Source organism: Peromyscus californicus, unplaced genomic scaffold, assembly GCF_007827085.1.
Source record: "Peromyscus californicus insignis strain IS unplaced genomic scaffold, ASM782708v3 Scaffold_20__1_contigs__length_68692818, whole genome shotgun sequence".
In the NCBI taxonomy this organism is placed as follows: domain Eukaryota; kingdom Metazoa; phylum Chordata; class Mammalia; order Rodentia; family Cricetidae; genus Peromyscus; species Peromyscus californicus.
In genome coordinates this window covers 54,031,033-54,054,452 of record NW_026294503.1, presented here as the reverse complement: position 1 = coordinate 54,054,452, position 23,420 = coordinate 54,031,033, and the positions used below count along the sequence as shown (strand labels likewise).

The following is a 23,420-nucleotide window of genomic DNA, read 5'->3' as shown; positions in this document are numbered from 1 at the left end:
CACTTTTCAAGGTCAAGGGCAATGGAGACCCAGTGAAATGATGTCAGGCCACAGCAGAGCTGGCAGACTCGCTCTACTAGTGCACTTTGTACTCTGCACGTCAGACTCCTCATGCAAAGATGAAATGCCCCAACAGGGATGCTTTACAGTGTGAATGAGGAGCCCAAGTGAAAGGTGGAAGGTGAAAGGCTATGTAGTCTTCTGTGGTGGTTTCAAAGAGAATGGCTTCCACAGGATCTTATGTTTGAATACTTGGTCCCCAGTTGGTGCAACTGTTTGGAAAGGATTAGGAGGTGTGGCCTTGTTGGAGGAGGTGTGTTACTGGGAGTGGTTTGAAGCTTCAAAAGACTCATGCCATTCCCAGTGTGCTCTCTCACTGCCTTCCACTTAGGGTTCAAGACATGAGCTCTGAGCTGCTCCTGCCACCAAGTCTTTGCCCCACCATCATGGACTCTAACCTTCTAGAACCATAATTCGAATTAAATGCTTTCTTTTGTTTGTTTGTTTGTTTGTTTTTGAGACAGGGTTTCTCTATGTAGCTTTGAAACCTGTCCTAGAGGAACTCTCTCTGTAGACCAAGCTGGCCTCAAACTCACAGAGATCCACCTACCTCTGCCTCCTGAATGCTGGGATTAAACGTGAGCACCACCACCCCTACTCCCCAGTCTCTCACTCTCAGCTAAATGCTTTCTTTTAAATTGCCTTGGTTACTTCAGGTGTGGTGGTGTATGCCCTTAATCCTAACACTCAGGAGGCAGAGACAGGTGGATCCCTATCTGGTCTACAAAGCAAGTTCCAGGACACCCAGGACTACACACAAACTCACTCTGCCTAGAAAAACAAAAACAAACAAAACAAAAAAAGAAAAGAGAGAGGAAGGAAGGAAGGGAGGGAGGGAGGGAGGGAGGGAGGAAGGAAAGGAGGAAGAAGGGAGGAAGGAAGGAAGGAAGGAAGGAAGGAAGGAAGGAAGGAAGGAAGGAAGGAATTGCCTTGGTCATGGTGTTTGTGATAGTTATTCTTGAATGTCAACTTGACTACATCTGGAATTAAAGACCCCAAAATGGGGCACACCTGTGAAGACATTTTGTTTAGTTTGAAATGGGAAGATCCACTTCTAATCTGTATCTGAGATGGGAAGATCCACCTTTAACCTGGGCCACACCTGATGCTGGCAGCCTACTTAAAGGACGGAAGAAGGAAGCTCTCTCTCTTTGCCTGCTTGTTCTCACCTCACTACCAAGTCCATTCCTTCACTGGCACTAGAGCCTCCTTCTTTAGGATTCCAGTGTATACTGAAGAGCAGCTGCGACATCCAGCCTCATGGACCTAACAGCTACTGCATTCTTGGACCTTCTACTCATAGGCATCCATTGTTGGGTTAGCTGGACCACAGCCTGGTAAGTTATTCTAATAAATCACTTTCTATATATAGAGAGATTCATTCTATAAGTTGTTACTCTAGAGAACCCTGACTAATAGATTTTTAAATGAGCAATAGAAAAGTAACTAAATTAGCTCCCAACAAATACTTAACAACAGCTAATATACATGCTGCATTCACTGAATATGCCATAAGGAAATGAGTTATGAACCTAAGAGTGAGAATAACCACCATTTTATTTTATTCTTTTATTTATTTCCCCCTTTTATTGAAAATATTCTTTTCTTATACAATGTATCCTGAGCACAGTTTCCTCTTCCTCTATTCCTCCCACTACCTCCCTCCTCTGACCCCGCCCCCAAAATCTGGATCTACCGAGACCCACAGCCAAAGGCTAGGTGGAGCCAGAGGAACCCTGCAGAAGAGTGGGAGGAAAGACTGTAGGAGTCAGAGGGGTCAAGGACACCATGAGAACAAGGCCCACAGAATCAACTAAGCAGGGCTCCTTAGGGCTCACAGAGCCTGAAGTGACAAATATGGACCCTGTGTGGGTCTAAGCTAAGTCCTCTGCATCTGGCTGTGTAGCTTGGTATTCTTGTGGGAATCCTAACAGTGGGAGTGGGGGGTGTCTCTGACTCTTTTACCTACGCTTGGGACCCTTTTCCTCCTTCTGGGTTGCCATATCCAGCCATGATATAAGGGTTTGTACCTAGTCTTATTGTATCTTGTTAGCCATGTTCGGTGGACATACCTGGGAGGCCTGCTTTTTTTTAAAAAGGGAAACAGAGGAGGAGGTGATCTGTGGAGAGTGGAGGCAGGGGAAACTGCAATCAGGATGTAATGTATGAGAGAAGAATAAAAGTTAAAAGAAAAAAGGAAATGACAGGCTTCTAAGAGATAACAACATAAAATGTAATAGAAAAGAAAAGCTAACACATCTTTTATTTATTTTATGAGACAGGGTAGGTAACCTATATATCATGAGGCACTATGTAGCCCTTAGAGGCCTGGAACTCACAATCCTACCTCTGCCTCCCAATTGCTGGGATTACTGGCTTGTAGCACCATGCTCAATGAGAATGGCCATCTAAAGTGACACTTGATTCTCAGAGTGAGAAAACGAACATAGGTCCAACTGCTTACTTTGTTTGATTTTAAAATGGGGAACAAAGCAAGCCTCTAGGCTGGGCATCCTGCTCTCCCCAGGGACTACAGTGTCTTTCCCAGCAGCACAGCAGGACCCACACTCCAGATAAAGAGATGCACCCCTGTCTGAGTAGTCAGCTTGTACTTTCCTCACATCTCATTGGAGTTTGGAGCCCACACCTCATTGAGCATCGGCTCTAAGGACTGTGTGGGTGCCTGGGAAAGGGAAAGGGCAGGAGAGAGCAAGAGACCATGTGCTGGGGAGAAGGACTCTCTGCTCTTTGCTTCTGAATGGGCTGGAGCAGGACAAAAGTATAGAAAGAAACAGGTGGTGCTGAGGGACCGAGTGAAGAGCTTGGGGCCAGGCATCTGGTGCTTCCTGATCCAGGTGGCCTGGCCTGATACACCTTCCCATGGAGAATGAGATGGTGTTCCAACACATTCACACAAAGTCCCTGGCACTCACATGTAGGACCTCTTGCCGGAGACCAACTGGTTCCACACAGCTGACGAGGCGTAGTAGCAGGTCCATGAGAGCAGAGGTACCTATGTGCTTCAACATCAGATTGATGAACTTGTCCTTCTTCTTCAAAAACATGATCACCTGAAGTCAAACACACCTAATAAGTAAACAGGTTCCTGACAGGAAGGAACACTCCTTTAAGAACTTTCATGAGAAAGATAATTAACTTTCACTTATACTGAGAAGAAATGATAGAAAGACCAGGTAAAGGCTATATGAAAAAAAAAAAATCCCTCCCAAGACAGGCAGAGTCCTAGAGACCAGCAATGCAAGTACAAAGTGGCAGTGCTATAACTGGACATCCGTCTGGAGAACGGTGCAAGTTACCATGCACAGTCCCCACCGACCATGTGCTAGCTCAAGTGTGCGCAACAGAAACAAAAGGCACAGGAAGAACTAAGCTGGGAGATGAGAGTCACTGGTGGACACAGAGCTACACAGAGGAACCCTGTCTGAGAAAACGTCCTCCTAACTCTACATGCTGTGGTATGCACCCCGTCTTACATCACACAATATACAATAATAATAAGGAAATTTGTAAAACCATCATGAGAAGTTAATATAAATAGTTTAATACCAATTTGTATGCATCTTTAAAAAAATAATTTTTAAAAATCCAATGAGCAGTACAGTGGCCCATGCCTTTAATTCCAGCACTTGGGAGGCAGAGACTGATGGATCACTATGAGTTCAAGGCCAGCCTGGTCTACAGAGTAAGTTGCAGGACAGCCAGAGCTATATAAAAGAGAGACTCTGTCTAAAAAAGGGGTTGGGGGAGAGAAACAATCTAATTAACCAGGGTACATGCCAGTAATCCCAACACTTGGGAGGCAGAGGCAGGAAAATCAGAAGTTCAAAGTCATCCTCAGCTATATAGCAGGCTCAAACCAGCCTGGGCTGCATGAGACATTCTGTCTTAAAATAAATAAAAAAGGAACCCTGTTAAAAGGGGGATGACTCCAGGGCTCAGTGGATAAAGGCACTTGCCACCAAGCCTAACAACCTAAGTTTGATCCCTAGAATCAATATAAAGGCAGAAAAAGAAGAGTGACTCCACAAAGTTGTCTTCTGACCTCCATATGTGCAGCACAGCACATTGTGTGCCCCTCCTCCAGCATCATACACACACGAACAAAAACAAAAAATTTAAAAATATTTTAATCTTTCTTTTTATTTATGTGCATGGGCATTTTGCCTGCATGAATGTTTGTGCACCATGTCTGTGTAGTGCCTGTGGAGACCAGAAGAGGGTGTTGGATCTCCTGGGACTAGAGTTACAGTTTTGAGCTACCATGTGGGTGCTGGAATTTGAACCTGGATCCTGTGGAAGAACAACCAGTACTCTTAACCCCTAAGCCATCTCTCCAGCCCCCTTAAAATATTTTTTTAAGATTATCTAAACTGGCAAGAAGAAAATATGAATGATGAACATTCCAGATGAACATCAAAAGAAATACAACTCACTGGGTGTAGTGGCACACCTCTCTAATCCCAGCACTCCAGAGGCAGAAGTAGGCAGATCTTAGTGAGTTTGAGGCCAGCCTGGTCTACTGAATGAGTTCCAGGACAATCAAAACTACACTTGTCTGCTGGGCAGTGGTGGCGCACGCCTTTAGTCCCAGCACTCGGGAGGCAGGGCCAGGTGGATCTCTGTGAGTTCGAGGCCAGTCTGGTCTACAGAGCAAGATCCAGGACAGTCACCAAAATTACACAGAGAAACCCTGTCTCAAAAAACCAAAAAACAAACAAAACAAAACAACCTACACTTGTCTCACGCCCCCCCCCCCCACACACATCCCGCAAAATAGGAAATTAGAAGCCATCTCACTAAAGACCATAGCACAAGCCTCAACAATAGAAAAGAAAAATAGAACCAGGCATGGTGGTACACGCCTTTAATCCCAGTGCTTAGAAGGCAGAGGCGGGTGGATTTCTAAATTGTGAGTTCTGACTTTGAGGCTAGCCTGCTCTACAGAGTGAGTTCCAGGATAGCCAGATATATGCATAGAAACTTGGTCTCAAAAAACCAAAAAGGAAAAGAAAAGAGGAAAAAAAAAAAAAACCAACAATCAAGCTCAGTCGTTCCAGGAATGCAAAGTTGGTTTAACAACATAAGAAGAGCATTTCACTAATTTCAACAACCATTGCCAATACACAGACTTTCAAAAAGCTAGGACTCACTCCCACAAACTGCTTTTAATTTGTTTGTTTCTATGCTGATGATTAAACCCAGGGCCCTGTACATGTTAAGCAATACTCTACTATTGAGCTATAACTACCAGGTCCTTAGGGTTGGGTTTTTTAAACTTATTACATTTATTTATTGTATGTAGCAGGGCATAAATGTGCCAGAGCACATGTGACGGTCATATGGGCCCCAGGGTTTGAACTCAGGTTGTCAGGCTTGCCAGCATGTGCCTTCACCCACTATGGCATTGCTCTGGCCCCTTAGGCTTAATTTTTTTTTTTTTTTTTAAGCTTTAGAGCTGCAGATATGATCAGTTGGTACAGTACTTGCCTAGCATGCATGAAGCCGAGTTTGATTCCCGGCAACACAAACAGGATTCGGTGGCACATGCCTATAATGCCGGCATTCAGCAAGTGGTGGCAGGAGTTCAAGGTTATCCTCAGACACATAGTGGGTCTGAGGTCAGCCTGAGGTACAGGAGAACTTGTAGATAATGATCAAAATATACTTTACATGTGTATGAAATTCTCAATGAATAAACAAATTAAAATTTAAATAAAAACACTAAAAACCTTGCAATAAACATCTTCCTTATGAAATTTTTTCATTTAAGAAAATAAATAACACAAGGAAATTCACAATTAGTACCTCTATTCAATATTGTACTAGAGGCTCCAGACAACTCAGTAAGACATGAAAAAGAAATAAAAGGTATACAAATTATAAAGCACAAAATAAAACTGTCATTAACTTGGGGCTGAACAGATGGCTCAAAGGTTAAGAGCACTTGCTCTTGCAGAAGACTCAAGTTCAGTTCCCAGCACTGACATGGCAGCTCACAACCATCTATAACTCCAGTCCTGGATCCAACACCCTCTTATGACCTCCATGGGCACCAAGCATGCATGTGGTGCATATACATGCATGCAAGCAAAACACATACACGTAAAAAGTTAGATCACCACTAATCACAAATAATAAGATCTTGTACGTAAATAAAACAAAAGGATATAAATTATTAGAATTAATAGCAGTTTTATTTCTCATCAATAAAAAGGGAAAGCACAGTAGATATCTGTTGTAGAATATTATTTTAAGGTGTGTTACATTTGTTTATGTTGCATTTGTTTAACTCTGTGAAGCTGTGTTACTGTGCCTCTCTAAAGCACCTGATGGTCTAATAAAGAGCTGAACAGTCAATAGTGAGACAGGAGAGAGGATAGGCAGGGCTGGCAGGCAGAGAGAGGATATAGAGGGAGAAATCTGGGAGGAAAAAGAAAGAAGTAGCCAGAGAAGGAGGAGGACTCCAGAGGCCGGCCACCCAGCTACACAGCAAGCCATGGAGTGAGAGTAAGATTTACAAAAGTTAGAGAACTGGAAAAGCCCAGAGACAAAAGGTAAACAGGATAAGTTAAGGAAAGCTGGCAAGAAACAATCTAAGCTAAGGCCAAGCATTTATAAGAAAAAGCCTCTGTGTATTTATTTGGGAACTGGACGGCAGCCCCCCGAAAAGAACAGAAACAAACAACAGAAGTCCTCCAACACATAAATGTTGGTTTACCCACACCATACAATATTAAATAACAATAAAAAAGGAGCGAATCATTGATACACACAACTTGGATGACTCTATTTTAACTTGGATGAGATTACATTCAGTGAAAAGGCTGAGTCCTGAAGTCCACAAGGCACAAGGCTGGGATATAGCTCAGCTCTTGCCCTGAGTTCAGTCTCTAACTTCATGAAATAAAAATGTGCAATTTAAGTTTGAAATCAGCCTGGTTTATATAGCAAGTTCCAGGGCAGCCAGGAACATATAGAGAGACCAAAACAACAAAATGTACACAGTTTAGGTATTAGTGTAACTCCTGACAATAAATAAGGAAAAAAAAAATGGTATACCAGAATAGGCTCAGCCAATCCTTCTTGTAGCCAAAGGCAGATTCTGTATTGGCTAGGTTTTGTTTGTTTTTTTCAACTTGACCCAATTAGAATCATTTGAGAGTCAGGAACTTCAACTGAGAAAACGCTTCCGTAAGATCAGCCTGTAAGCAAACCTGTAAGGCATTTTTTTTAAACTTTTTTTTTTTTTTTTTTTTTTTTGGAGCTGAGGATTGAACCCAGGGCTTTGAGCTTGCTAGGCAAGCGCTCTACCACTGAGTTAAATCCCCAACCCCTTTAACTTTTTCTTAATGACTTATGTATACAGTGTTCTTCTTGCATGTATGCCTGCAGGCCAGAAGAGGGCACCAGATCTCATTATGGATGGTTGTGAATCACCATGTGGTTGTTGGGAATTGAACTCAGGACCTTTGGAAGAGCAGCCAGTGTTCTTAACCTCTGAGATACCTTTCGAGCCCATAAGGCATTTTTTAATGTGGGAGGTGCATTCTGGGTAGTGCCACCTCTGGGTAGATGGCACTGTGCATAATTAAAAGAAAAAAAAACCAAAAACCTGAGTAACCCAGGAGGGTGCAAACCAGTAGAAAGTGCTCCTCCATGGCTTCTGCCTTTATTTAGTTCCTGCCCTGATTTCCTTTGTGATGGACTGTGATGTGAATGGTATGCTGAAATAAACCCTTTCCTTCTGCAAGTTGCTCTTGGTGTTTTATCACAGCAACAGAAACCTTAAGACAGAAATTGGTATCAGGTTTGTGGGACACTGCTGACAGACCTGACCATTGTTTGGACGGTCTGTAGAACTCTGAAACGTTGGGCTAGAGAAGCCATTGCGTGTTCAAAGCTTGATAAGCTGTTTTGTGGGAACTTGGAGCATGTTGAGAGCAGTGCAGACAATAGAGGCCTGCCTTGTGAAGTTTCAGAGACTCAACAGGGGTGCTCGCTTTGGCAGCACATAGACTAAAATTGGACAGATACAGAGAAGACTAGCACGGCTCCTGCGCAAGCATGACATGCGTTCCATATTTTTAGGATGCTGAAGGGTAACTCTCCACAACTGATGGCTTCTGGCAGGGGTAGGGATGGGGAAGGACTTTTTCTCCCCCCTCCCTTCAATACAGGGTTTCTCTGTGTAGCCCTGGCTGTCCTGGAACTCACTCTGTAGACTAGGCTGGCCTCAAACACACAGAGATCTGCCTACCTCTGCCTCCGAGTGCTGGGATTAAAGGCGTGAGCCATCACCACCTGGCAACTCAGTTTTCTTTAAGGGGCTGGCCACCGGGGGGAGTTTAACCACGCTCCAGTGAGTATATGGACAACACAATTGGACCTTTTTCCCCCTTCCTTTTTTGGGGGGATGGGTAGGGGTCACAAGGGTGGGAGACAGACGTGGAAAGTGAGTGTGATCAGGGTTCATGATATGAAATTCCCAAATAATCAATAAAAATATTATGTAAAGGAAAAAAAATCTCAACCAGGGCTATCAAATATTTTGAGTTAAGACTCTATGGTTCTGATCAGCTGAAGCTAAGAAAAGGAGACCATAAGAGATCAACGAGACCATAAGCACTGACTAAAGCAAAACCTTGGCTTCACTGGAACAACTGGTGCTGGTGAACTGGAGCTAAGACGTCAGCTGTGATTAAGAAGGAAGCCGCGGGGGCTGGAGAGATGGCTTATCGGTTAAGAGCACTGGTTGCTCTTCCAGAGGATCCGGGTTCAATTTCCAGCACCCACATGGCAGCTCACAACTGTCTATAACTCCAGTTCCAGGGGACCTGACACCCATGGCAAAAACATCAATGCACATTTAAAAAAAGGAGGAGGGGGTGCGGCATCACTGAAGCAAAGTTCTGGGAAACGTTTCCTCATGGTCAGTGCACAGAGCCTTGTGTCTGAAGAACGTGGTGATATGTAAGACTGTCCCAGGTGGTACTGGTTTTTTGTTTAGTTTTGGGTTTTAGTGTATATGTATGTTTTGCCTGCAGGTGTCTATGCAGCACATGAGTGCAGTGTCCGCAGAGGCCAGAAGAGGGCCTGGGACTGCAGTAACAGGTGGTTGTGAGCCTCCAAGTAAGTGCTGGGAATCAAACCCAAGTCCTCTGGAAGAACAGCCAATGCTTATAACTTCTGAGCCATCTCTCCAGCCCCTGGTACTGGTTTTAAATGCATGAAAGGGGTCATAGAGAGACATTAAGGCTTAGCATCATGTGAAAGGGACAGAATCCCTGAAAAGAGCCCAAAAGAGGCTACTGATGAAGTTGCAGCCAGCTGCAGTGGAGACCCCAACATTTTGGAGATGCCAGTACCACAAGATGACCACCAAGAACAGCAGCAGGTGTGGAGCCAGGCTGAGGTTGTAAGCTGCATTATGTGTGCTGTAGCAAGCCCCTTTTGGAGCCCAGAAGATAGTGAGTCCCTGAAGTCTAACACTGAGCTTCACAGTTGGACTCTGGTTTGCTCTGACTGTACCTGTGCTCTGGCTCTTCCTTTCTGAAGTGGGAAAAAATATAACTTATTTATTTATAGGAGTGCAAAGTTGAGAGACTCTGAAGTTATAGTGGCTTTAGATATTTTTAAAAGGCTTTGAACTTTGAAAGAAACTTCAGATAGTTTCAAGAGACTGAACTTTTAAAGTGTTTGAATTTTTAAAGACTGGGACTTTTAAAAGTTGGAATGTTATAGCCAGGTGCAGTGGCACACACCTTTAATCCAGCACTCGGGAGGCAGAGGCAGGCAGAGCTCTGTGAGTTCCAGGTCAGCCTGGTCTACAAAATGAGTTCCAAGACAGCCAGGGCTGTTAGACAGAGAAACACTGCCTCAAAAAAAAAGAAAAAAAAAGTTGGAATGTTTTATACTGTGGTATTAATATTAATATGAAATCTTGGGGATGAACAAGAAAGAAAAGGTTATAGTTTAATGGTAATGTGTTTATGTGTCAGGTTGGCAAAGGTTCAATTGTGCTGGTTAGTTTTTTGTCAACTTGACACACAAGCTGTGTCATCTGAGAGGTGAGACCTTCAATTGAGAAAATGTCTCCATAAGGTCAGCCTATAGGCAAACCTATAGGGCATTTCCTTAACGGATGATTGAGGGCCAGTCCGTTGTGGGCAGTGCCACCTCTGGGCAGGTGGTCCTGGGTATATAAGAAAACAAACTGAGCAAGCCAGGAGGGAGCAAACTAGTAAGAAGTGTTCCTCCATGGCTTCTGCTATAATTCCTGACTTCAGGATTGTGCCCCGAGTTCCTACCCTGACTTCATTTCATGATAGGCTGTGATGAGGAACTTTAAGCTAAAATAAACCCTACCTCTCAGTAGCTTTTGGTCATGGCATTTTGTCCCAGCACTAGACACTTGAACTGAGACACAGACCATTTTGAGATGTCAAAGGCAATCCATACACTGCAAGAACATTTTAATTAACAAAATTAAGGTATTACTGTTCATGTTTTATGTGTAACAATGGTATTGTGGTTATACCTATAAAAGACATCTCATCTTTTATCTGTATATCTCATCTCTCATCTTTTATCTGTATATCTCATCTCATCTGATATTTGTAATTTTCTTCAAAATAATCTGATGAGATTGAAAATAAGGAGGTTCAAACTGGGTGGTGGTGCATGCCTTTAATCCCAGAACTCACTCAGTGAGTTCGAGGACAGCCTGGTATGCAGAGTGAGTTCCAGGACAGCTAGGACAACACAGAAAAATCCTATCTCGAAAAACAAAACAAAACAAACAAACAAATAACCCCCCCCCCAAAAAAAAGAAAAGAAGGAGGTTCAGAAAAAAATATTGGTCCTAACAGATAATGTGGAAGCCCATCTATGGAGACATGAAGGCTTAAAAACTAGTTTACATAATTTACAGAGACTTGAAAGAACTGCCAGTCCTTTCCCTAACAGTCCTGTCTCTGCGTCAGTCTATACTTTCAGGAAAGCTCCCCCTGCTTGCCACAGCTAACCCTAGGAACAGGCCAACTCCTGGGTGACTGACAACAAATTTTGGTACAATAATACAAGGGACTGTCAAAATGAAGCAGGTATTTCCAAAGGAAAAGACATACAAGACTTATGTACATGTAAGAAAAGCAATTTGTATTACTCAGTATGATATCATTATGTGAAAATTAACAACTATGTGTTATCTACTGAAAAAGTAGTTATTGTAAGGAGTACAGAAACTAAATATTTCAGTCTTAACTTGAATTCCACATAAGTGTATTACATGTCTGTCAGCACAATAACATTTTTTTTACTTTATTTAGATAACATTTTTTTTCATTTACTTTACATACCGACCACAGTTTCCCCTCCCTCCTCTCCTCCTGTGCCCTTCCCCGCTCCTCCATCTCCATTCAGAAAGGGGCAGGCCTCCTATGGGCTGGAACAAAGCATGGCACCAGGGGAGGAGCTCGATCCTGACTCAACTTGATGTATAATAAAATTTTTTAAAGAGTTCATTTCATATTACTCTAATGCAGTAGACACTAGATAAAGGAAGAAAAGAGAAATTATGAGATAGTAACATTATAAAGAAACTCTGAAAGCGGCCAAAGGATATGATGAGGCTACAGTAAACTATGAGATTCACAAATGCAGTCATTGGGTGGCAAGATCTAAACACAAGAAGTCTCTCTGACACTGAGTGAACACTCCCCACAGCACCTTTCCTTACATTCTTCCCTACAGTCCTGCTGCCACCGCCATTGCACACACAAGTGGGAAGGGGATGTGCAGGCACACACACATATACACACACATACATATGCACATCATTTCTGCTTTTCAAAACAAATGAGATAAGACAGTCCTCTGGAGTCCCAAGACTCAAGGCACAGACAAAATACAGGTTTGTTTGCTAAATGGATATGTGATGGGATTAAACAATTACATCTAATATTTTAGGAGTATAATACTTAGCAGTATTAAAAAGAAAAAAGTCCTTATAATTTGGCCACATCCTGGACTATTTACACAGACATTTTCTGACATCTGAGACGTGTGTTTAATTACCCAAGGGGAACGGGTAAATGAAGTGAAAAGACAGATGCTGAACATGGCGGGAAGCACACGCTGCCATTACACTCCCTGTTCACACCCACGCTTGATTGATTGATTGACTGATTTAGTTTTTTGAGACAGGATTTCTCTGTGTAGCCCTAGCTGTCCCAGAACTCACTCCTGAGTTCTGGGATTAAAAGTGTGCACCACCACCACCTGGCTTCGCACCAACACTTTACATTAAGGTAGGAGGAGGACAGTGTGACAGCTGAAATATTAGTGTTTTCCCACAAAAGCCCAATTCTGATCATCTTTTGTTTGTTTTGAAACAATCACTATCCTGGCCACACAGACATGCCACTCACAAAGACCCCAAAATGTAGATGTTCCAGGTCGCTCCACAGTGAAGGCATGTTATCAGACCTCACGTTTATGCCTGACCTGGAGCTTGCAAAGCACCCAGAGAGGACAGGAAGTACTGCTTATTCCAGAGCTGGCGACGAGAACATCTTTGGAAAGTCACTTTACTTACACAACAGTTCACATATCAGCCACCCATACTGTTCATCTGTGTTCTGTTAAGCAAACAAAATACTGTCCCAAGAGCCTGGTGACAGTTTCACAGTGTCAGCAGTGATTGTCCAATACACTGGCTTCACGTGTCATTACCTGTTCAGTTTTCCTTGCAATAAGACTGCCAATGGTCTTGCTGAAGAAACTGGCAAGCAGAGGGTTGAGTGGCGGCTCCTGGTCCAGGAAGTCATAGAGAAGGCTCAGCAGATTCTCATCCTCGCCTAGTCTGTCGCTGATCTGCGGCACATCACAAGTCAGAAGCTCACAGGCTGTGTTTGGATATCTAAAAGGGCACAGTCCAAGCACTGGAGGTGAAATGAGACTTCTCCAACTCTTAGGAAGCTGTCTAAGAAAATGCTGCTTAGGAAGCAGACATATGTCAGGGCTGGAGAGAGCTAAGTGGTTAGAGTATGCACTGCTCTTCCAGAGGACCTGAGTTCAACTCCCAGTGCCCATGTCTGGTGTCAGAGCCACCTGTAACTACAGCTCCAGGGGATCCAACGCCTCCAGCCTCTAGGCACCCACAAACATGGCATACTCTCATACAGACACAACATATAGACACAACTAAAAATAAATACATTTAGGCCAGGCGGCGGTGGTGCACACCTTTAGTCCCAGCACTCGGGAGGCAGAGCCAGGTGGATCTCTGTGAGTTCGAGGCCAGCCTGGTCTACAGAGCGAGATCCAGGATAGGCACCAAAACTACACAGAGAAACCCTGTCTTGAAAAATAAATAAATAAATGAATAAATAATAAAAAAACATAAAAAAAAGAAAGGAAGCAGACCCATGTGATAAGAGCAAAGTACTGCTCAAAGAACAGACCTCAAAACAGAATGAAGATGATACTCTGTAACAATTATCATTTCTGACGATTGGAACTTCAAAGTTCTTAACAAAACTTTTATAGGCTCCATATATCCTGTACTCTAATATTCTAAATTTTCTGACTCTACTTCCATTCTGTAAATAACTTCAATTTTTTTAAAAACAGGATTTCATGTATCCTGGACTGGCCTCAAATTCACTACGTAGATGAGGATGGCCTTCTCCTCCTGCCTTTACTTCCCAAGCACTGGGATTATAGGTGTGTACCAGCAGACCAGACTTAGATAATAAACTCTTTTTCTCCTGGATTCTCTCTGCAGGCCTTCCTGCTCGTCTCCCAGGCCTCTCCTGTTGACTGTCAGTGAGGCCAAGTCCCCGTCATGCTCATGTTTCTCCTTGGGAAATTCTCTTCCTCTTCTCCCCTCTTCCTGTGCCTTCAAATCTAACAGACCAAAACTGTTCCACACTAGGAAATATCACATCTGCAGCTATGAAACAATATCTGCTATGAGACATCATGCAAGTAATTTACTATTAAGAAATGCTAGTATGAGCTGGGTGGTGGTGGCACACGCTTTTAATCCCAGCACCAGGGAGGCAGAGGCAGGCGGATCTCTGTGAGTTTGAGGCCAGCCTATAGTATAGTCTACAGGACAGCCAGGGCTACACAGAGAAATGCTGTCTTCAAAAACAAAGCAAAAAAACAAAAAAAAAAAAAAAAAGAAAGAAAGAAAGAAGAGAGAAAGAGAGAAAAATGCTAGCATGTGCAAATGTACTTTTCCTTTAATGAAAGTGACTACAGACAAGATAACCCACTGTGTGATTCCATGCTATCACTGTTTCTTCTTTAGCAGCTGGTCCACACAGGAGAGAAGACAACAGTGCCCCAGAAACCAAGAGCTCTTCACTAGCTGTGGATGCATGGGGTGCTCCTTCTCAGCCCCACAGGAAGAAGCAGCCTTCAGAGCCATGAAGGAGCTGTCAGTCATACAGACCCAGCAGGACATGCGAGACAAGTAGGCCTTTGGACAAAATAGTGTGGGCAGTGTTCAGGGCCCCACAGGCTGGGTGTGGGAGGGGCCTAAGGGTTAAGTGGGATGGCTCCTTCCTGGCTAACCTCTCTGGCCTTCCATGTCCTTGTCTGTGAAGGGGGGCAGCCCTGGCCCACCTCATGGGATAGCTGTAACCTTGCATAAGTGTTTCGTGTAGGGGATCATACGTGACCAATGAGGGCAGGGAGACCAGAGACAGCAGGGAAAGAGGGCCATGTGAGCAGCAGTGAAGGTCAGTGACACTCTACCAGATCCAAACAAGACACAGCTGGGGCAGTGTAAGAAGTCAAATCCTAGGGTGAGGGAGCAAAGTAAAGACTGCACATTTTCACATTTTGCTTTAGCTTAGTACTCAGGTATTACTACTCTCTCTCAGACTCTGACTCAGCAAGTCTCGAGTCATTAATGCTATTCTAAGAATCCCTGTCTTGACCCAAAAGCTCCTTAACTACACCCCTCCCCCACCTATCACTTTGTTCTCATCTGTCACCCAAACTGGGAGACAATTGTAGAGAAGATGGCAGGTGGGCTGTGTAGTGATAATGAGAGCACACGAGCCTCCAGCTGTGGCCACCTGCCCATACGCCGTGGCTCCTGACAGCAGGCCTCTGCTCTTCCTACAACCGTTTCCCATCATGGAACCCTTGTCATGGAACCCAGTCTGTCTGACTGACCACAGGAAGCACTGACAATCCACCACAGGCTCCCAGGCCTGTCAGACAGACTGACTGCCTAGAGTAAGTACTGACAACCTACCACTCAGACAGACTGACTGCCTAGAGGAAGTACTGACAGCCTACCACTCAGACAGACTGACTGCCTGGGGAAGCACTGATAGTCAGTCCCCCACAGGCTGCCTCATCATCCAGGCCTGTCAGACAGACTGCCTGAGGAAGCACTGATAGTCCACCACAGGCTGCCTCATCATCCAGGCTTGCCCTGTTTTCTTCCAAAGGACAAAGGTCAGCAAAGATTTGTTGTGAAGGGCCAGGTTACAAATATTTTTTGTTAGTCTCTTTTGCGACTGGACTCTGGTTGTATAGGGATTAGTGTGATATGTCCAACAACACTAAAAAGATCATCAACATGTGTAACAAACTACTCTCCCTTTAACTTTTTTCAGGCATTTAAAAATGCAAAAGCTGTGAGGCATGCAGTATATCTGAGATCCTAGCACTTGGGAGGCTTTGGCAGGAGGAATGAAAGTAGACTAGTATGTGCTAAACAGTAAGTCTTTTGTGTCGGAAGGAAGGAAAGGAAGGAAGGAAGGAAGGAAGGAAGGAAGGAAGGACAAATAGCACATCACGACTTACTGACCTGTTCTAAGGCCTTCCTACCATGCATACGTACAGTGGGCTTCCTCTTTAGCACCTGGATCTCTGTCTGTTGTGTTACTCGTCCCTAGCTCACCCCAGAAACACTGCAGACCATGTGACCTATTCATGGCGCCAAACTCTCTAAGCCTGACTCGTCCTTCTTGCTACCCAAAGCATCCTCCACTTTAGACTCTGCCCTTGCTCAAAACTCCGACCATCCTGTGATGACACTGTCCCTTTTGTCAGCTCCCAACATCCTGGTCAAACTTAAAATATTTTAGGAACGGGGCTGGAGAGATGGCTCAGAGATTAAGAGCACTAACTGCTCTTCCAAAGGTCCTGAGTTCAATTCCCAGCAACCACATGGTGGCTCACAACCATCTGTAATGAGATCCGGTGCCGCCTTCTGACCTGTAGTCATACATGCTGTATACAAAATAAATAAATAAATCTTTTTTTTTTTTTTTGGTTTTTCGAGACAGGGTTTCTCTGTGTAGCTTTGCGCCTGTCCTGAAACTCACTTTGGAGACCAGGCTGGCCTTGAACTCACAGAGATCCACCTGGCTCTGCCTCCCGAGTGCTGGGATTAAAGGCATGCGCCACCACCGCCTGGCTTTTTTTTTTTTTTTTAATTTTTTTTTAAATAAATAAATCTTAAAAAATAAAAAAAATAAATAAACTATCTTTAAAAAATATAAACTATCTTTAAAAAATATATATTTTTTAGGAAGAATTTCTAAAGGTTTAGTATCACTAATGATAATGACACACTTCCTCTGAATTAAACACCCCAAAGCAAAGCACTTCCTGGGTCTCAGAAGTCAGACATCATACCTCTATGATGTGGCACAACTCTGCAATCTCAGGTACCTATTTATCACGGGGTCTTTCTTTCATCAAATTGTTCCAACATGTGTTAATATAAACTCACCTATAACTCAGAATGAGAAAATAAACACAAGAGATTCGAAACTCTTAAGCCTCACAAACAACGAACTGCACAATGGCCTCCTCACTTGTCATGTGCTGATGCCCTGGCTCTAGCTGGCCTTAGACACTACTCATAGCCTCCTTAAGCACTACCCAGCTGGCCTGGGAAACAGCCTCAGTACATACTTGAATCGGACCTTCTCTTCCATGTCCAGGGGTGGGTCTTGTGTGATGAGGTTCACCAGCTCCTCCATACACTGCTGCCTGCACAGGAAGTCCAGCAACTTCTGGTTTTGAGCCTTACACTCTTGCAGGATGTCATCTTCATCCATTAACTCCTGCAATGTCACATGTTCCTTGTCGAGCAGCTTGTCAACATGGGACGTGGTATTCAAGTCAAATTTCCAGAACATGATGGTGGCCACAGAGCTGTAAGCAAGGACAAAAAAGGAGCTCACTCCTCCCTACTCTGTAAAGCCACACTATACCAAAGTCCAAGAAGTCCATCCCCAACACACACACAAGCAATCCTGGGGACCAAGTAACTACTCTTTTTTTTCCCCACCCCCCGACCCATCCCCCAAGTAACTACTCTTATCTACAGGTCCCTTAGGTTCCCCTCACTGACTTACCTCCTCCCCACCCACAGGAACCCCCTCATCTGACCTATCTTCTCCCCTGCCCACAATGCTTAAGTCCCTGGAGGCTCTCATTTCAATCATGGCTTTGAGGGGCCCACACATCTGTCTCCCAAGTATCAACACCAGGAATACCCCTCCATCCTAAAAAAGTTAACTCAAACCAGAAACCCACCCTCCCAGTATTTAATCCTTCCTGAGTGAACACTAGACATGTGTTCCCAGAAGACTCTCAGAGCCTATACTCAGCAAGCCAAACTAAGGACTGCCTGTTAAGTTTGATCCTGCCATTTTCTACAGCCTAGTCCCTAGGACTGTCACCTAGTCCCTCAGTTTATGGTGGCCATTTTGCTGCATAACATCGAGGTTACCCATGAGACAACCATCTCATTCACATGCACACTACCACAGCAATCTGAAGACTGCCACTAACCCAGCCCTTCCTCTGCCTTCCCAGCCCTTCTTCCAGCTTTTGGTGTCATACCTAGACAAGACTGTCCATCTCCATGGGGTTCAATGTTAGTGTGCAGCCCAGGATGAGTTAGCTAATCATTTTTACGTTCTGATAACAAAAAGAAAGCATGAAGCTTCATCTTGAACAAAGCTAAAAGCTTATCTTTAAATTATGAATCTTTTAAAATTAGTTTTACATTTATTTGTTTGCCCACATGTGAACACCATGCAATCAGGAAAGCACACATGTGTGGTGGTCAGAGGACAAGTTGTGGGAGTGAGTTCTCACTTTCTATCATGTGGGTCCCAGGAACTGAATTCAGATCATTAGCCCTGACCTGGTTAGCCATTTCATTGGTCCAAATTATAAATCTTTTTAAAGTCATATGAGGTTATTTACAAAACTATAGTAAGATCTGAGGGGCTTTTCTTACTTGGTATTTTTTACTTTAAAAAAAAATATAAAAGATTGGGGGTAGAGAGATGGCTCAGTGGCTGTAGATCCAGAGGACCTGGGGATCGATTTCTAGTATCAAAACCACCACTCCCGGGGCTGGAGAGATGGCTCAGAGGTTAAGAGTACTGGCTGTTCTTCCAGAGGTCCTGAGTTCAATTCCCAGCAACCACATGGTGGCTCACAACCATCCATAATGAGATCTGGTGCCCTCTTCTGACCTGCAGGTGTATATGCAGACAGAACACTGTATACATAATAAATAAATCTTAAAAAAAAAAAAAAAAAAAAAAAAAAAAAAAAAAAAAAAAACACCACTCCCATCAGTCTGTAACTCTAGTCCCAGGTAATACAACACCATCTTCTGACCTCTATGGGCACTGTACACCTATGATACACAGACATGCATGCAGGCAAAACATCCATATACATAAAATAATGTTTTAAGACAGAATCTTACTGTGTAGCTCTGGTTGCCTGAAACTCATTATGTAGACCAAGCTCAACTCAAACTCACAGAAGTACACTGCCTCTTCCACATAAATGCTGAGATTTAAGGATGTGTGCCACTACACCTGATGCTAAATAAACTTAAAATGAAAAACTAAAAGACTGGCTGCAGTTCTTAAATGTGTTGACCTGTTTGTGAATCTGAGATATCAGTGGGCCCTGACACAGCAGCCTCTGATACCATTATGTATTCAATTAATTTTCAATAAATGTACAAAATCAATTAAATGAAGAAAAGTGTGTTGTTGTGTCAGTGTGTGTGTGTGTGCAGTCTTTTTCAAAAATTATTCCAGAAAACTAAATACACATAAATAAGCTGATGTTCAACACTTACTTCACACCAAACCCCAAACTAACATGATATAGATCACAGGTTTAATCATAAAACCTACAACTAGAAATTCTAGAAGACAATGTTTGGAGACTGGGAATGCAGCTCAGTGGTAGAACCATTGCCTAGCATATACAAGGTCATAAGGTCTGTTGCCCAGCACTATGGAAGCAGGGGTGGGATAGAAAGGGAGGGTCAGCAAAATGACTTCAGTGACTAGGGGCACTTGTCACCAAACCTGAGAACCTGAGTTTAATCCCTGAGACCACATGGTGAAAGGAGAGGACCAATCCCATAAGTTGTCCTCTGTTGGCCACACACACATCAAAGCAAGCACATAAACACACACACATAAATAAATGTGATATCCTCCAGACATAGTATTGCACGCCTTTAATCCCAGCACTTGGGAGACAGAGGCAGGTGGATCTCTGTGAGTTCAAAGCCAGCCTGGGTCTATATAAAGCATTCCAGACCAGTCAAAAGACACACAGTGAGACTATCTCAAAACAACAACAAAAAGTAATGTGACTAAGTGTTTTAAAAAGCAAGAAATGAAGGCCAGTCGGTGGTGGCACACACCTTTAATTCCAGCACTAAGTAGACAGAGACAGGTGGATCTCTGTGAGTTTGAGGCCAGCCTGGTCTACATAGTGAGTTCCAGGACAGCCAAAGCTGTTATACAGAGGAAACCCTGTCTTGAAAAAAACAAACAAACAACAAAAAAAAAAAGTTGGAGGTTCATAAGACACACTAAACATAATTTATGACGGAAAAAGTAATAAGTAAGACTCCCACAAAATTGTGAACTTCTGAGAGGCAGCAAGATGACTGAGTGGTTAAAGGCAACTGTCACCAAGTGTGACAACTTGAGTTCAATCCCTGGGACACACATGGTAGGAAAGAACTGTCACTTGTCCTCTGACCTCTTTATGTATGCTACTTGCACAGCACACAGACACACAGACACACACATGCATGCACACAAACAATAAATAAAACTAAACTTTGGGGTTCAAATGATATAAAAAATCAATTTATGGAAGGAAAAGTAATGAATCAGACCTCCACAAAATTATAATCTTCTGGGGCTGGCAGTATGACTTAGTGGGTAAGAGATCTTGTGGCCAAGCCTGACAATGAGTTGAATCACATAAACCCAGAAAGGGCAAACCAACTCCTTCAAGTTGTCCTCTGACCTCCACACTTGTGTGTTGTATGTAACACTTGTGTGTCCCCTCACTAAATAAATAAGCAAATAAATGTTAAGAGTAAGATGATTCACGGGGCTGGAGAGATGGCTCAGTGGCTAAGAGCGCTGACTACTCTTCCAGAGGACCTGGGTTCAATTCCCAGCAACCACATGGCAGCTAACAACTGTCTGTAACTCCCAAGATCTGACACCCTCACACAGATATGCAGGCAAACACCAATACACATAAAATAAAAATAAATAACTTAAAAAAAAACAAAAAAATTACATTCTTTTAAAAAAAAAAAGATGATTCAGCAGGTAGAGGCTTGCTGCCAAGCCTAAAGACCTGGGTTCAATCCCCAGGATCCATGTAGAAGAAGAGGAGAACTTACTCTCTGAAAATTTGTCCTCTGATGTCCACAAATATACCATAGCACATACATGGAATAAACAGATGTAAAAAAATTCAATTCCTTTATACTGTTAGTAAAATAAAAATATAAGTCAAAGGTTGGGAAAAATATTTCTCAATGTATAGTTCAGATATAAATCTATACTTATTTCTGACATATATCTGAAAAGTTATCCATATTCACATCATAAAAAATTTTTTACAACTCAGCTATAAGACAACAAAACACTAATTTAAAAAACTGGAGATACATTACTTTAAAAGATATAAAAATATACACGCTAGCTTATACCTTTTATCCCAGAATTTGCAATGCTGAGGCAAGAGGACCATGAACTTGAAGCCAACCTTGGCAACACAGTAAGATCTTGTCTCAAAACAAAACAAAAATCCATCCAGTAAGTGCTATAATAGGATCAGTATCACAGTAACCAGCGACCTGCAGTGAGGCTGTACTGCATACATACCGACCAGACTGACCAACATCAAAAGCCACCCATGTGCTGATGAAGACATTGGACAACTCAAACTCCTACCCACCTCCAGGAAGAGAGCTCTAATGTGGCACAACCACTCTGAAAAGAGTTTAACAGCTACTTTATAGAGTTAGGCACATTCTTACCATGTGATCTACCAATTCTACTCTCAGGTCCAACATAAGAAAAATTAAATCCTATGTCTGTACAAAGACTGAGTGAAGGCTGACAGCCACCTTATTCACAGTAGTTACACACAGGCAACAGCTCAGATGCCTATTAACAGGTGAATGATCTCCCCATACAACGGAACCTTACTCACAACATACAACAAGCACAACACAGATGAGTGATAGGGGATGAAGGCCAATATTAAATGGTTCCATTTATAAGAGAGTTCAGAAATATGTAAAACATATCCAGGGCAAGGAGAGCAGAGGTTGTTCAAGGCCAGGGATATGGCACAGAATAACTACACGGTGACTGAAGGGAATTTGGGGGTAATATAGAACTGTGTCTTAAATAGGATCTCAACTGCTGTGATAAAACATCATGATCATAAGCAATTTGGGCTTTTTTTTTTTTTTCGATTACACTTCTACATCACAGTCCATCATCGAAGGAAGTCATGGCAGAAACTCAGGGCAAGAACTAATGCAGCAGTCACAGGGGAACCCCACTTACTGGCTCAATTTATTCTGGTTTGTTCAGTTTGGTTTTCTTATAAGCCCCAGGTACAGCCTCAGCTCCCTCTATACCAGAGATTCTGTGTGCTGACATTCAGGAAAAAAACTCCCAGATACACAGTTCTCAGTGTTACTGGTTTCTTCTTCATCACCACTAATTTCTCAGCTCCAGCTAACCAGCAGCAATTATCCCATCAAAACAAAGGTTTCACTTCAGTGGTTTTGGTCTCTTGTTAATTACAGCCAATTCTTCAGCCTCAGCTGACCAGGACCACAGATTCTTAATTCAAAATATCACATGAAGAGCCCTGAGTCTCTGCCTCCCTCTGGAACTTCACAAGCCAGGCCTCCATCTCATGCAGTGCTCTCACCGTCATCTTCTAAGTTCCTACAGAACAGCCCACGGAGCTCTGAGTAACTCAAAACTCATGGTCAGGACTGTTAACGCTATACCCCATGGCCCGGTACCAAGCCATCTTAGTTAGGGTTTTTACTGCTGCTGTGACAAAACACCATGACCATAAGCAACTTGGAGAGAAAATGGTTTATTTCAATTACACTTCCATATCACAGTCCATCATTGAAGGAAGTCAGGGCAAGGACTCAAGGCAGAAACTGAAGCAGAGGTCTTTATTGGAAATGCTCTTTAGTGGCTTGCTCCTCATAGCTTGCTCAGCCTGTTTTCCTATAGCGCCCAGGACTACCAGGCCACAGTGAGCTGGGCTCTCCACATCAATCATCAATCAAGAAAATGTCCCACAAGCTTGTCCACAGGCCAATCGAATGGAGGCATTTTCTCAACTGAAGTTCCTTCTTCCCAAATGGCTCTAGCTTGTGTCAAGTTGACATAAAACTAACCATCACAAACTGAAAACTTAAAGGGGGTCTGTTTATTTACTATAAATAATACCTGTGTGGTATACAACAAAAACCAGTAAAGAATTATTAAGAATACCAGGTGGTGGTGGCACACACCTTTGATCCCAGCAATTACGAGGCAGAGGCAGGTGGATCTCTGAGTTCAAAGCCAACCTGGTCTACAGAGTGAGTTCCAGGACACCATGGCAACACAGAGAAACCCTGTCTCAAAATAAACAAACAAGTAAGTAATTGCTGATAAAATACCTATGAAATTATATATAAGATTTGGAATGAATTCAAAGCAAAGAAGTGCTTACTATAAAATAATCTATAATTTAGTATCTGTATGACTCTGGCTGGAGAGATGGCTCCATGGTTGTAAGCACTTTCTGCTCTCCCAGAGGACCTGAGTTCTCACAACCTTCTCTAACTCCAGCTCCAAGGGATCGAATGCCTTTGGTCTCCATAAGCACTGCATGCATGTGCACATACCCACATGCAGGTGTACACACCTACATATAATTACAAAGAATAAAAACAAATTTTTTAAAAATCTGTG

At 43.1% G+C, this 23,420-nt stretch overlaps 1 protein-coding gene and 1 pseudogene across 10 annotated transcripts in view; one reads left to right on the top strand and one right to left on the bottom strand.

Moving 5' to 3' along the window:
- Ppp6r2 (protein phosphatase 6 regulatory subunit 2) overlaps positions 1-23,420 on the bottom strand; it is a 95,096-nt gene that overhangs the window by 33,465 nt on the left and 38,211 nt on the right. For 7 of the 10 annotated variants that reach the window (XM_052748636.1, XM_052748635.1, XM_052748637.1 and 4 more), the window contains 3 exons: positions 17,032-17,274; positions 12,814-13,000; positions 2,994-3,131 (listed from right to left, as the gene is read on the bottom strand). In XM_052748636.1, coding sequence (XP_052604596.1) covers positions 2,994-3,131; positions 12,814-13,000; positions 17,032-17,258 — 552 coding nt within the window. In that variant the 5' untranslated portion in view covers positions 17,259-17,274. Of the gene's footprint in view, positions 1-2,993; positions 3,132-12,813; positions 13,001-17,031; positions 17,275-23,420 lie in introns of those variants that run through there. The other 3 variants (XM_052748640.1, XM_052748643.1, XM_052748645.1) reach the window with 3 other exon arrangements.
- Positions 8,074-8,167, top strand: LOC128117286 (uncharacterized; annotated as a pseudogene).